The sequence below is a fragment of the Tasmannia lanceolata genome, unplaced genomic scaffold, assembly GCF_043159265.1.
Source record: "Tasmannia lanceolata isolate RefF3 unplaced genomic scaffold, GAP_Taslan_0.1 ptg000011l, whole genome shotgun sequence".
NCBI classification, from domain to species: Eukaryota; Viridiplantae; Streptophyta; class Magnoliopsida; order Canellales; family Winteraceae; genus Tasmannia; species Tasmannia lanceolata.
In genome coordinates this window covers 6,544,303-6,558,323 of record NW_027518688.1, presented here as the reverse complement: position 1 = coordinate 6,558,323, position 14,021 = coordinate 6,544,303, and the positions used below count along the sequence as shown (strand labels likewise).

At 40.7% G+C, this 14,021-nt stretch overlaps 1 protein-coding gene across 1 annotated transcript in view; it reads right to left on the bottom strand.

Moving 5' to 3' along the window:
- LOC143886390 (kinesin-like protein KIN-7F) overlaps positions 1–14,021 on the bottom strand; it is a 31,904-nt gene that overhangs the window by 6,169 nt on the left and 11,714 nt on the right. The window contains exons 9-11 of the mRNA XM_077390346.1: positions 11,692–12,028; positions 9,536–9,640; positions 8,514–9,422 (exon numbers count right to left, since the gene is read on the bottom strand). Coding sequence (XP_077246461.1) covers positions 8,514–9,422; positions 9,536–9,640; positions 11,692–12,028 — 1,351 coding nt within the window. The remainder of the gene's footprint in view (positions 1–8,513; positions 9,423–9,535; positions 9,641–11,691; positions 12,029–14,021) is intronic.

The following is a 14,021-nucleotide window of genomic DNA, read 5'->3' as shown; positions in this document are numbered from 1 at the left end:
ACCTCATTCCATTGGAGATGAAAACAAGGGGGCTCGGGATATTTGTGCAGTGCCATGTTACCATCAATTCCTCGAGATAAGTGTTGGAAACTTCAGAGGTAGTGGCTCTAGGACGACTGGATGTAGGGGAGGTCGAACCGGTGGCACTGCAGCACTGCTAAGCCACAAGCTAATCAGTCCTTTGTTTCATACTCTACCCCTCCGTCACTTCTGTGACTATGCTTTCTCGATAAGACATCGGGGCCATTCGATGCTTGGTTGCTTAGCTAGATACTCCGTCTACCGGTCCATCTACTCCCTTTGCACATAGAGGTAACATAGCTATTTCCCCAAGTGCATCCTCCTCTCGCCCCAGGATCATTGTTCTGGGGCTTCCGATCATATGACAGGGTTTTCCTCTTTATTTTCCACATATAACATATGTTTAGGAAAACTTTTTAGAAAAGTTTTCATCTTTGTAAAATGTTTACAACACAAATATGGCTATGGTGTCGCCGGCTAGGACATTCGTCTTTTCTTTCTTTACAACATACTTTTCCGACTTTTTTTTTGTAGTTTTTATGCAACTAAACTTCGATGTGAGGTATGTGTACTTGCAAAACGCTATCATGTATCTTTTTCCCCTAGTTTACATAGAAATTCAGCTCCTTTTGCTATTATACTTACTGATGTGTGGGGATCCTTTAATGTTACGTCTATATTGGGTATGAGATGGTTTGTTACATTTATTGATGATTTTCTTGTATGACGTGTTTATCTCCTAAAGGAGAAGGGAGATGTTTGTTCATGCTTCAAAACTTCTCACCAAATGATCTGTACAGAATTTGAGGCTAAAGTGAAGGCTATTCCTTTTGACCATGGGGGTGAGTATATCTTTAGGAGTTTCCCATCATTCTACAGTAAGTATGGAATACCATATCAAACTACCTGTGTTGATACTCCACAACAAAATGGGGTCGCGGAGAGGAAGAATAGACACCTTTTAGAGGCTGCTCGGGCTCTTTTATTATATATATATGTTCCTAAACGTTATCGACAAGATGCAATTCTTAATACTGGCTACGTTATCGCCAAGATGCAATTCTTACTACTGGCTATGAAGATGCCACAAAGTGCATCTTCATAGGATGCTCACCCATTAAAAAAGGATATAGATGCTACCACCATCCTTAAATACTATGTGCCAATGGATGTAATCTTTTACGAAGATACACGCTACTATTCCTTTATGAAGACCTCACTTCAAGGGGAGTACAGGTTTGAACATATATCCTCTTTCCTTTTTCCTTCGCCGATTCCTACTCTATCATTTCCTTCTGATGTTTAGGAGATGCCAGCCTATGAAAAATCATTAAGAGCAAACAAGGAACTTCAAGTTTATTTGAGGTGGCCGAAGGATAAGACCATTGTTTTGTCTCGTTGTCATGAACCCTCCTCCCAAGATCACGGTAATTTCGACTCTATTGCTCATGTCCCTGCTAGTGATTCTATTTCTGATAATTCCAATCATCCCATTGCTATCTGAAAGGAGGCCAGGCCTTGCACCAAACACCCAATTGCTAACTTTGTTTCTTATCATCATCTCTCACCTTCTTATCATTCATTTGTATCCTATTTTTTGTGTGATTATGTTCCCCAGAGCTTGTAGGATGCACTTAAGAACTCGAAATGGAAAGCTGCCATGTGTGAAGAGATATGAGCCCTTCAGAAAAATAATACCTGGGATCTTGTTACATTGCCCCAATGACAGAAAACAGTTGGGGTGTAGATAGGTATTTACATTAAAGCATAGGGCAGATGGCCTAGTAGAGAGATACACAGCCAAACTTGTCGAAAAAGGCTTTAGCCATTTATATGGGATTGAATATTTGAGACTGCCCCAATTGCTAAGATGAACTCAATTCGGGTTCTCCTTCTTTGGCTGCCAACTTAGGCTTGTTGCTTCAACAGTTTTGTTACAAGCATAGTCAAGGATATCACACCTTGTTCATCAACTTGTTTATCAAACACTCACCTCAGGGGAAAGTAACTTCTCGTACTGTCTATGTGAACTGTCTATGTGAACGACATTGCTATGATAGATGAAGATACAAAAGAAATGGAAACTTAAAAGCTTAGCCGGCAAATGAGTTTGAAATCAAAGACCTAGATGCCCTCAAGTATTTTATGTGAGATGACAGCCATGCCTGCAGATAAAAATAGTGGGTTGTAACTGGGTGTACATGTTAAGGAGAAGGCAAATGATATTGTAGAGAGGTAAAAAGCCCGGCTCGCGTCCAAAGGGTTTTAAACAACAGTAACTTGATAACACCTGTAATCATATAAGAAAGATGACGAGTGATCCTACACGATTTTCCCCATCTTCCTTTCTCTCTTCCTCTCCTATCCTCCTCTTTTCCACTTTCTCACAAACTCTAAACCTCTACTTGGTATTAGAGCACTATCAAAGCTTAGGGTTCTTTTGAGGCGATTTTTGCCTCCAGGGAGGCCGTTAATCTCCCTCTCTCTCTCTCTCTCTCTCTCTCTCTCTCTCTCTCTGGTTTCTCTCCCTCTCTTCTCTCTCTCTCTCTCCTCTCTTTCTCTCCCTCTCTCTCTCTGCTAGTCTCTCTCTCTCCTCTGGTTTCTCTCCCTCTCTTCTCTTTCTATTCTCTCTCTTTCTCTCTCTCCCTCTGCTGGTTTCTATCTCTCTCTTCTCTCTCTCTCTCTCTCTCTCTCTCTCTCTCTCTCTCTCTCTCTCTCTCTCTCTCTCTCGGTCTTGCGCCTCTCTCTCTCTCCCTTGATGGGCAAGGGAGAAGTCGGTGGCCGAATGTTGCCCGAAGATGGGCAGATCTCTTAGGAATTGCAGAGATGGTGGTTGAAGGTGCGGATCGGCTGGATTTGGGTTCGAGAAGGCCAGATTTAATGGTGGAAGAGCCGTATCTAGTTAGGGTTGAAGGAGAAAGAGGGTTGGGGAGTTGTCGGAGGCTGCGGAGGTGGCAGGAGTAAGGAAAAGGGTGGCTGGAATTAGGGGTAAAGGAGGAGGTGTGATGTGGAGGTGAGGGAGGTTTAGACCTGGCAAACGGTGGGTCGGGCCAGGTTACCCGCCCGCATTCTTACGGGTTAGCACCCAGGTGAACCGTACCCAGTGCGGGTGGGTCGACCTGCGAATTACCCGCTTTTTTTTCCAAAACAGTGTTTTTTTTTTAGGCGGTGATAAATTCACCCCCTTCTATGTATGAATTGGGTTTATATCTAGGGTTTAAAAGGGGTTTGTACAGATGGGGATAGAGTTTAGAAGATGGTGGTCGGATTCCGGCAAGATTGCCGGAATCAATGGAGGCTTGGGTTGGATTTGATGGAGGAATTAAGAGATCTGGTAATGGAGGTGGCTGATTTGGTTTTTTTTAAGAGAAAAATGGGTTTCGAAGGTGAGATCTAGAGATTAGAAGAAGAAGAAGAAGATGAAGAAAATGAGGCCATGGAACCCGAGGGTAGATCGGAGCTCCGGGAATCTCATCGGAGAAGAAGATCAATCCCTCTCTCTCTCTCTAATTTCTTTTCTTGTCTCGATCTCTACTCTCTTCTCACTCTCTGTTACTCTCTCTCTCTGTGTGTATTTCTCAAATGAAGATGAAGGGGGGAGTCGGCAATGGATGGATTCCGGCCGGCGGCTCGGATGGTGGCTAGATCGTGGCGAATCTGGCGACGAAGGCGGCGGCCTACTCTCTTTTTGTTTTGGCTTCTTCAGTTCTTCTCAAACAGAAACAGTCAAACCCTAAGTCCCTAACTAAAAATATAAAAGTATAAAAGATTAGAAAGAATAAAACCCCTTTTGTTTTGGCTTTTAATCATATGATCTTAACCCTTGGTTTTTTCTCTTTTTAAATAAAAATAAAACTATTAAAAAAAATCCACAAAAGCTACGGGCACCCGCGGGTTAACCTGACCCGACCCATGTTTTGGCGGGTTGGGTGACCCGTCTATTTTCACGGGTCACTAAAACTCCAACCCGTACCTACAAATTTGTGGGTGGGTCGGGTCGACCCGCGGGCACGGGTCAGTTTTGCCAGGATTAGGGAGGTTGCGGATGGCGGCAATGAGACGCCTTTTTAGCCGTGTAGGGTTAGGGTTTGTAGGAGGAGGAGGAGGAGGGGAGTATTATGGTTGTTAGGGTATTACCGTCGTTAGGGTTATGGTTTGGAGTTTAGAGTTTGAAGGGGGAATTCATATTCGGTAGGGTTAGGGTGTGGAGATTAGGGTTTGAAGGGAGAATGATGAAGGGAGTATTATAGTCTTTAGGGTTAGGGTTTAGAGAGAAGATTTTGAAGGAAGAAGGATGAGGGGAGTATTAGGTGATCTGATTCTAGTGGGGAGGAGGATTTTTGCGTGATAAGAACAGGGGTAGAGGGTCACGTCTGAGAAAAAGCTATGGAGATTAGAAGGGAACAAGAAATAGCAATGGAGATTGGAAGGAGAAGATAGATGGGCTGAGTTGAAGCAGGAAATAGAGAGGATTGTGGAAGGAACAAAGATATTTTTAATGGGGATCCCCGGAGTTTGGTGGTGGTGCGAGGTGGAGACCGCTGGAGATCGGATGATGTTGATGGGTTGGCTATCGTGCACGGTTAGGGCGCACAATAGCTCTGGGCCTTTGAGCGGGATTTTTGAAAATCAAATTCGCCAGATGGAAAGTGGTGGAGAAGTCTATGTGACATGGCTGGTCACGATCTTGACTTGGTGGGGCCCACAAATATGGCACTTTTTGTTGGATTTGAAACAATTGAGGCTATTGGGTAATGTAAGGGGGAATGGGTTTTTCTTTTGGGCCAAGGAGAATGCTCCTGGGCAATTCATACTATGTAAATCTGGTGGGACTACTGGTCCCCATTGTAAATTTGCTGGTATGAATATAGTTGTCACTTTTCAAAAAAAAAAAAGAAGCTTAGGGTTCTTTTTCTCCCTTCTTCACATGCTTCTTGTATTGGATTATAGCTAGGAGGGAGGTTTCTTGCAATGTAGATTTGTCCGTGAAGCCACCAGTAATGTCAGATCTAGCTCTTTTTTTGAATGGTAAAAATTGTATTAAAAAAAGGCGGAAAATAACTAAATCCTCTCGCGAGACAACTTCCTTGGCCATCCTCTCAGTGTCAGCATTAGCTGATCTCTTTACATTAGAGAAAGGGATCAATGGACCTTGGATTTTGTCCTGAATTTCGTTGAACCATTGAGCAAACCTCCAAGGGACTGGGAGGCCACCCTTGATCCACTTGATAACATTGAGGGGATCCCCTTCAGCTACCACCTGGTCCAAGATATCAAAGGCTAACAATCTTAATCCCTAAAGCACTGCCCTCACCTCAGCCTCATTAGAATCTGCTATGCCAATTGGCTCTAAAAAAGCCCATATAATGTTTCCATATTCGTCCTTTAATACGCCCTCAATTCCGGCTGGTCCAATGTTGCCCATGCTAGAGCTGTGAAAGTTGAACTTTAGTAGTTTAGATGACGGGGGAGTATAAGATTGGTTTTGAATTGGTGCTACCTCTGAATAGCCACTGTTAGACGTATATGTGAGCCTAAAGGCATTATGGTCATTGTACTTGTCTCTCTTATATAAATATACATGTAAGGGGGAGCTAGTCTCCAACTCATTCATTCTCTTCTATCTCTTTCCTCAACATGGTATCAGAGCCCTAGGGCTAGTGAGCGAGCCCTAGGGGCCTCCATTGGAAACCCATCCCCTCCATCTTCTCCACCTCCTCCACCCATGCCCTAAGGCCGTCTCTCTCTCTCTCTCTCTCTCTCTCTCTCTCTCTCTCTCTCTCTCTCTCTCTCCATGCTCACCCGCCTCCCTCTTGCCCACCCATCCCTCCCTCTCTCTCTTTCTCTCGCCCCCCCTCTAGGCTCCCTCTCCTTTTCTCTTGCCCCCCTCTCTTGGCTCCCACCTCCCTCTCGCCCCTCCCCCCCATCTCTCTCTCTATCTCTCTCGGGTTTCCCGCCTCCCTTTCGCTTCTTCATATCTTCTCTCTCTCTCTTTTCGCCCTAATGACCTAGATTGCTCTTCTCTATTTTCTCTCTTGTTCATGGCTCTGCCTTGCTTGCACATGGACACCTTATCTCAATTTACCCCTGGTGCATGGGTTTTTCGGAGCCGCGTTGTGCATATTTTTCTCATCTAGTTATCTCTATCTTACCCTTTTTGAGCCAAGTTGTGGTCGGGGTTGTCTCTATTTTTTTTATCTCATTTGTCTTTATGGATCCTGGTATTGAGAATCCACCTACCGACACGACCCTTGGGGTACGTGGGACACCCTACCCTCCGGCTCCTTCGTCAGTCTCTGTGGATGGTTCATTCTCACAAATGACCTCTGTTAAACTAGATGGGACCAACTATGTTACTTGGAAGGTTACAATCGAGACCTACCTCGTTGCTCGGGGCAAGGCCCACATTATTCGCAGTGATCCTCCCCGCACCACGGATCACACTTATCATCGATGGGAACAGGAGGATGCGCTAGTCCGTACACTACTATGGCAGAGTATGACCTCTCAAATTGCTGCTCCCTGATGCTTCTTCCTACATCCAAGCAGGTCTGGGATCAGACTATACCCTTCTTTATTCCGAGATGGCCAACATCATCTGTATCTGTTCCACATATTCTGAGCGGATACGCCTTCACCGTGGTGACATGTCTATTGCCGCCCACTATAGTCAGTTTGTCTCCCTATACCAACAATTTGATGTTTTTATGCCTCTCACATCAGATATTACTGTGTGAGAGGGGTATGTCATTTTCTGGGGTCGTTCACGGGCTTTGTCATTTTCTGGTTACAAATATTTTATTGTGTTTGTGGATGATTTCTCTCGTGTTACTTGGTTGTATTAACTTAAAGATCGTTCACAAGTCTTTCCTGTTTTTTGCACATTTTATGCTAAAATATCTAACCAATACAATTGTAATATTATATGTTTGTGCACTGAGAACGCTAGGGAATACTTCTCTACTGATTTCCAGGAGTATTTATCTAGTCGTGGTATTGTCCACCAGTCCTCCTGCGCCCACAACTCACAGCAACATGCCGTAGCTGAGCGCAAACTGCGATATCTTCTTGACATTACCCCCTCTATGTTGATTCAGATGAGAGTTCCTAAGTCCTATTTGAGTGATGTAGTTAGATTAACTTGTGTTTAATTAGTAAAGTAATTTTAATAATCCATCTAATTAAGCCAATAATTTTTAATTAGCCAATTCACCCCCCCCCCCCTCTTGGGTTGTCACACTTGCATTTCAATATATGTGTATGTATGCATATATATTCACTAAAAATTTGTGGCCAGAGGGTTGAGGCGAGTCTTGTATTAAGAGAGTTGGAGGAAGGGGGTCAATGTTCGAGGGTCGAGGCGCTATGGTTTTTATTAAAAGAGTACGGGTTGTGCTTTCATATAAAAAAAAAGTTAAGAAGAAAATACGTTTGAAAGGAAAATATACAGGATTCACATTTCAAAAGAGACAACGATGAATCGGATTCGCCTATATGAACAGGATGCGTGAAGGACACGGCTACGACAAGAATTTGGGTGTGTCCCACGTGAATCCATGGCCGATTCGGATGCGGAGACGTGTCGACACGGATTCGGCATATGGGGGCAAAGAATCCATGCAACATAGTTCTCAATAAATGTGTCTGTTCATGCAGAAGGATTAGTATGACCTATCTAGACGTCTATTTCTACACTAATCTTTTTTTTCTTCTAAAGGATTCATTTAGCCGACCCCAACTAGTTTGGGACAAAGGCTTTGTTGAGTTGAGTTGCAAGCCACTGGTTGAACAATTGGATTGAGTAGTGCATTTTAGGCTGTTGCATCTATAGATGGACCCACAAGATTTCAATATCTCATTTTGATTCATGTGATAGCAACATTCTCCAACAGAAAATAAGGAAATAACACAAGTGTCTTCCACAAATCCACCCCAATCTTTCTGGAAACCAACCCAACAACCCAAAATCTTCAAACTGACCATAAAATCCAACAGAGGCATATATCACAATAACATAAAGACGAATAATAATCTTACCCAAAGAAAATAAGCAAATAAGATAAGTTTAAAAAACAAACAAAAAAAATTTCTTTATGTTAATTGCCAAACATGATTCTGATTCTAAAGAATCAAAATCCGAGTAAAAAACAGAATCAATATTTGAAATCAAAATCAAGAAACAGAATTAGAAATGTTGCCAAATGCGCCCTTATATTCTGCTCATGGAATACCTACTTAAAACAGTAATGGTAAGATTTGCTTGGAAACATACTCAAGAACGTTCAACTTTCAAGATTCTTACACAAAAGACAGAATCACATATCTTAGCCAAAATAGGCTTTAAACTTCAAACTTCAATGGCACCATAAGAAAAAAGAGGAAGATCATAATCTACATCTGATAGAATAAAATTTTGAGCAAAACCCATGATAATATCATGTGTGATAAATGCTAAAGGAGAATTAACAATTATCAAAGTAATATATTCTCACCGGGTCGTCAATGAGTTGTTTCTGGTACTGAAGTTTAGCCATCTCCTTAAGTCCGGCAACGAAAGTATGGACGCTGGTAATGTTCTCTTCAGCACCAGTCTTGATATTCTGTGCTTTTAGCACATCACTAGACGAACTCTGTTCAGAAGTCTGAGAGCCTTTTCTTGATAATGTTTCAATTTCAGCACCATAATTCAATGCACAAGGTCTCCTCTGAAAACCTCCGGGCCTTCTAGGGAAGTCTTTCTCAAAAACACCTGGCGGTGTATTCTCATTTTGTTCTGCCTCTTGAAACCAAGGATAAGATGAGCTAGTCATGAGCGTCGCTCTACAACTTCTACTTCTACATAAATGCAAGCTTTTGGAACTAGATAAATTTTTTGCTAATGGCCAAGGAGATAATTCATCGGGGTATGTTCTGACAAGATTATTGATGGTTTTCTTAACATCTTGGAGCTCCTCCTCCAATGGACTATACGTACTATCAGTACCAACATGTTTTGAAGGTGGCAACCTTATATTTTCTTCAGGCAACAAGACACCGGGCTCTTCATTTCTTCTAGAGCTTGAATGTTCCAGCTCAATACACCGAACTTCTTTACAAAGATCCTCAAAATTATCACCACCATCAAGAGTAATCTCGTCAGCACATTGCTCTGGATCTGATCCAATATACGTAGGACTACAAATTGAAAGTGGAGGAGATGTATCATCAGACACAATTTGGTCTTCCGGTTTTTCCAAAAACTGCTGGTTAGTGCTACTGCATTCTTTAGAATATTGAGATGCAAGGAACTTTGAGAAGCCAAAATCTAGGGTTTGATCAGCAACATTCGATGAAGCCGATATTGAGAGCTCATTTTCATGTGCATTTGGCACATGGGAAGCAGGAGGGGAACTGAACTCTGCCTGAAAAAGGAGAAGCCATATTTGTTAGAGCATAAACATCAACATATAATTGGGAAGTTAAAAATAACAATGCCAAATATCCATATTTAAAAAAAAAAAACAATGCCAAATACCCATAGCCTTGAAGCTTGGTCATCTCCTACTTCTCGAAGCAGATCCTCAAGCCGAGACTGAGCAAGATCTCGTTGCTGACTTAGCTCTTTTATCTCATTCACCATCTGCATAACACAATAGGCCAGGTGATCCTTGTTTAGAGCAAAAGATACTTCCACTATGAATATAGAAATAAATTCTATCACTTATGGAGTAATCCTTGTTTATACACTCACATATGTAATGTTTTGTTAATCTGAGCCTAGCTTATGCTAACAAATGAGCAAGATTAATAAAGATTCAATCAGTGTTTAATGGGAAAACGGTAATAACTAAGGTGGGTTTTAGTCATTTTTGTCATTTTACTTTGAGATTACAAGAAATTACACAAGTGCCATCAAAATTTGATGACAAAAGAATCCTCTACTCAAATCCATCATCCCATGATCAACACCATCCCTTTTAGAAATCTATTTTCACTTCCATTTCACCAATATGATGCTGAGATCCCATATCCTGAAGCTTCATCCCTCTCTCTAAATTTTCATATTGGTGACAGTGATAGCATGATTGCACTAAAACCCCAATTCAAAAGCAATCTTGACTGAATTTAGTCTTCAATTTAACTCGTTGCAAGGGTGACACGGTCATAAATCAACAGTCTGTTCGAGGATAAAAGCTATAACTCGAAGCGATCTTGAATGTATGGATGATAAAGTCACCAGATATACCAGCGAATTTGCCTTATAATTGGCTTTTTGATAATCAGAAGCAATGGATCTTTACCAGCTCTTGGTGTGGGGAGATAGAGAGGCAAGTGGAGTGGACTTTCATGATAAATCCTTTTTTTTTTTTTTGAAATGGCAAATAATAATGAAAAAAAGGGGGGGCCCCGAGAAGGGAAAACCCAAGAATACAGAAAGAAAAAAGAAACAGAAAAAAGAGCACAACGCAGAGGACACCTCAAGGAGGAAGATGATCAAACCATCTCAAAAAATCGCTCCCCCCCACCCCTCTCCTAGCCAACAAATCCGCCTTCTCATTTGCGGACCTCCAAACATGGTTCAATTCAATATTTGATTCCGTGATTGTTTCCTCCATTTCATCAAAAAGAGCCAAGAATCTCCAAGGAGGAACTACCTCACCCTTCAACCATCGGATCACATTTAGAGAATCCCCTTCAACAATTAAGTTCTTCAAACAATTAAGTTCTTCAAACTTTCATGATAAATCCTACTTTTCAATTGTTAGATATATAGAAAGGAAACCAATTCAATGTTGGTTTGTGAGAGAGAGAGCTTACAATTGGAAGAATACGAAAAGAACCCTCCTTGGGCGAAGGGTATTTTTTTAATCAAATTTGATGGCACTTCCGTACATTTTCAATAACCACAAAGTTAAAGTGACAAAATTACTAAAAGTAACCTTAATTATTACAGTTTTCCAGTAGTCAAAGTTAAATTTTTCTCATTTGGTAACATGAGCTACATTAGTCTCGTTAACAGAATCATAGATTATTTGTGTGTGTGTGTGTGTGTGTGTGTGTGTGTGTGTGTGTGTGTGTGTGTGTGTGTGTGTGTGTTTGTTAAATGCATTGATGCCTTCTTTCAAGTTAAATCTCATGGTTTGTTTAACAGTGTAAAGTGTGTACATGTATAGCAGACAGTTGTGATATGCCTGAATGCATATATGTAATGGTGCATATGAATGTGATTTCCGTTATATGTATCGCACACGGTTGTTATATGCATGAATGCATACATGTAATGGCGCATATGCATGGGTATTGAGTCTACATACAATTGTGCGGCACACTAATATATGTTCTAGCCAACCAACCTATGAAGGATTACATAAATGATATGATATAGTGCGCAGCATGTCCTAGCATATAATGCATGAATTGGTTTCTAAAGGTGCATGTATCCGTGTAAGCATGGTTTAAATTTTGACTGAAACCGAAACTAGCTGAAGCCGAAATTTCGGCTGAAATGTACTTTTTACCAAACCTTTGGCCGAAATTACCGAAATTTTGGCACAAGGTTGAAATTTGTTTTTTTTTACCATATTTTGGCTGAAATTTCAGTTTCGGCCATGTCCAAAACCGAAATTTTAAACCTCGTGTGTAAGCATGTGCATATGTATTCACAAGTTGAATAAGAAGCTAGTCCATAACCTTCTGAATTTGAACATCTTTCTCTCTCAATAATGCCTCAGAATCATTTGTGGCAGAAACTGCTCCTGGAGTTCTCAGTTCACTCTCCAGTCTAGCCAATTCTTTTTGCAAATGCTTTACCAATGCCTTATCAGACATTACTACGTTGACCTGTGCACTCGTAGCAACTTGTTTTGCACAACTTGCAAATAATAGCGTATTTCTGGATTGCTCGATATGGCTTCGGGCAGGGCTCATTGTGCATATGATGGCAGTTCTAGCATTGCCTCCAAGTGAAGGTTGCAGAATTCGTGTTAGCTTTGAATCTCTATAAGGAACATGTCCATTTCTTCCTTTGCTGCATCAAGTAATACAGTATATGAATATTGTAATAAATATCAACCAAGAGTTTGGACCATTAAAAAAAAAATCAACCAAGAGTTTGGAAAAACATAGTAATCGTTCCCATTTACTAAAAAGTTAAATGTGTATTGGAGAACAGAAAACGGAAACATAAAAATGATATTTGTTCAGTTAAAAAAAACAATATTTGCCAAACAGAAACACATTATTTTTACAGGGATCCATAAAATACATTATGAGATGAGGTCTTGCTCAATTTAATATGATAGCCTTCAATGCAGCCAACTACTTATGATAGACAAAATGGTGCCCCTAAAAACTTCACCAACTAGGAAGCATTAGATTTCATATCCTAAAACAAAGGTCCATATCAACAATGGTTTAGTTTATCTCCAGAATGTCCTGCTGTTAGCATACCATGGCTATATGGAGTGGAGGAAACACAGCTTCGGATAGTTCTGCCAATCATGGATTACATAGTTTCATTTTCAAGAAAAATTTGGTTTGCAGGGCCTTCCTCTCTTAATTTTATTAATTTTATTCTTATATTTTATTTGATATTAATGAATTATGATTGTTCAAAAACAGTCTGACTTCTTGATTGAAGTACTGGGGATGGCTAAAATGTAAAGCATGTAGTTGCAACACAATTGCAGGACAAACTAAGAAGGTGACATTATTCTCCATTCCTAAGTGTTGAAGTATAAAAGATTAAATAACGCCATCTCCAACAGCTTAAGCTTTTGAAGTAATTGCTTGTTTCACATGGTATCAGAGCCAAAGGTCCTGGGTTCAAACCTCCTGGATAGCAAAAATCCACATGCAATGGGCAAACACAAAAGACTGTCCACGTGTGCCACGTGTAGGCCAAACCCAAAAGAGGGCCACACATGAGGGGGAGTGTTTTTTAAGTATAAACGGTTAAATAACGCCATCTCCAACAGCTTAAGCTTTTGGAGCAATTGCTTGTTTCACACCAAGAATTAAATAGACCAAGTCCCATGCCATAGAAATTTTAAGGTCAAGTCGACTTGCAGGTACTTTGAATTTGTATTGGTAGTCTTGGACATATTCTCCTATCATTTTTGACAAACTTCACATGCTTTTTCTTTCCATATTTGATTACATCCATCCACTGCAAAGAAAGTTGGAGTGGCATCCATATCCTCTTTCCCTATTAAATTTCTTTCTTCTCCATTCATGAAGTAACAAGGTGGAAAACTGGAGAACATGTGAGTGGAAGTCTATGACCCATAGCATTAAGAATAACATATTTTTAACTTGTCAACAACTAGGCAGCTGCATCCTGGTGGATGAGAGGTCTGGTGCTTTTCCTGGGCATTAGGCATAGTTTTAAGTTACAACAAAAACCAACATGAAATGACGAAATAGGAAGTCTATGACCCAGAGCATTGAGAATGACATATTTTTAACTTGTAAGCAACTCGGCAACTGCTTCCTGGTGGATGGAGGTCTGGTGCTTTCCCTGGGCATTAGGCATAGTTTTAAATTACTGCAAAAACCAACACGAAATGACGAAATATTTTTGTTCCCATCCCCCATTGAAAAACATACCGAAATGGAAACGCATAGCAAAACAAAACGGTAATAGTGGTATACTATACCAGTATGTGTTATATAATTATATTTATATTAATTGCGTGTGAAATGTGGTATGTACTAAATTATTAGACATGTGAGACAACATATGCTACTCATTGTTGTTAAAATTGTACGATTTACGATTTGAATCGTACGATTCAAATTGAATCATGGGTTGAACGATCCAAATCTGAAGAAGAATCGTTTCTCGTAAAAATCGTACTATTCAAGTACGATTCGACATTGATTCATGCGATTTTTACGATTCTTTTTACAATTTTACGATTCTGTCTGTTTTGGGGCCTGGGGGGTATGTTGTGCTACCTGTGTGCTATCTTATTAATAGATTTATTATTCTTGTCATTTTCCTACCTCATCGTTTCACG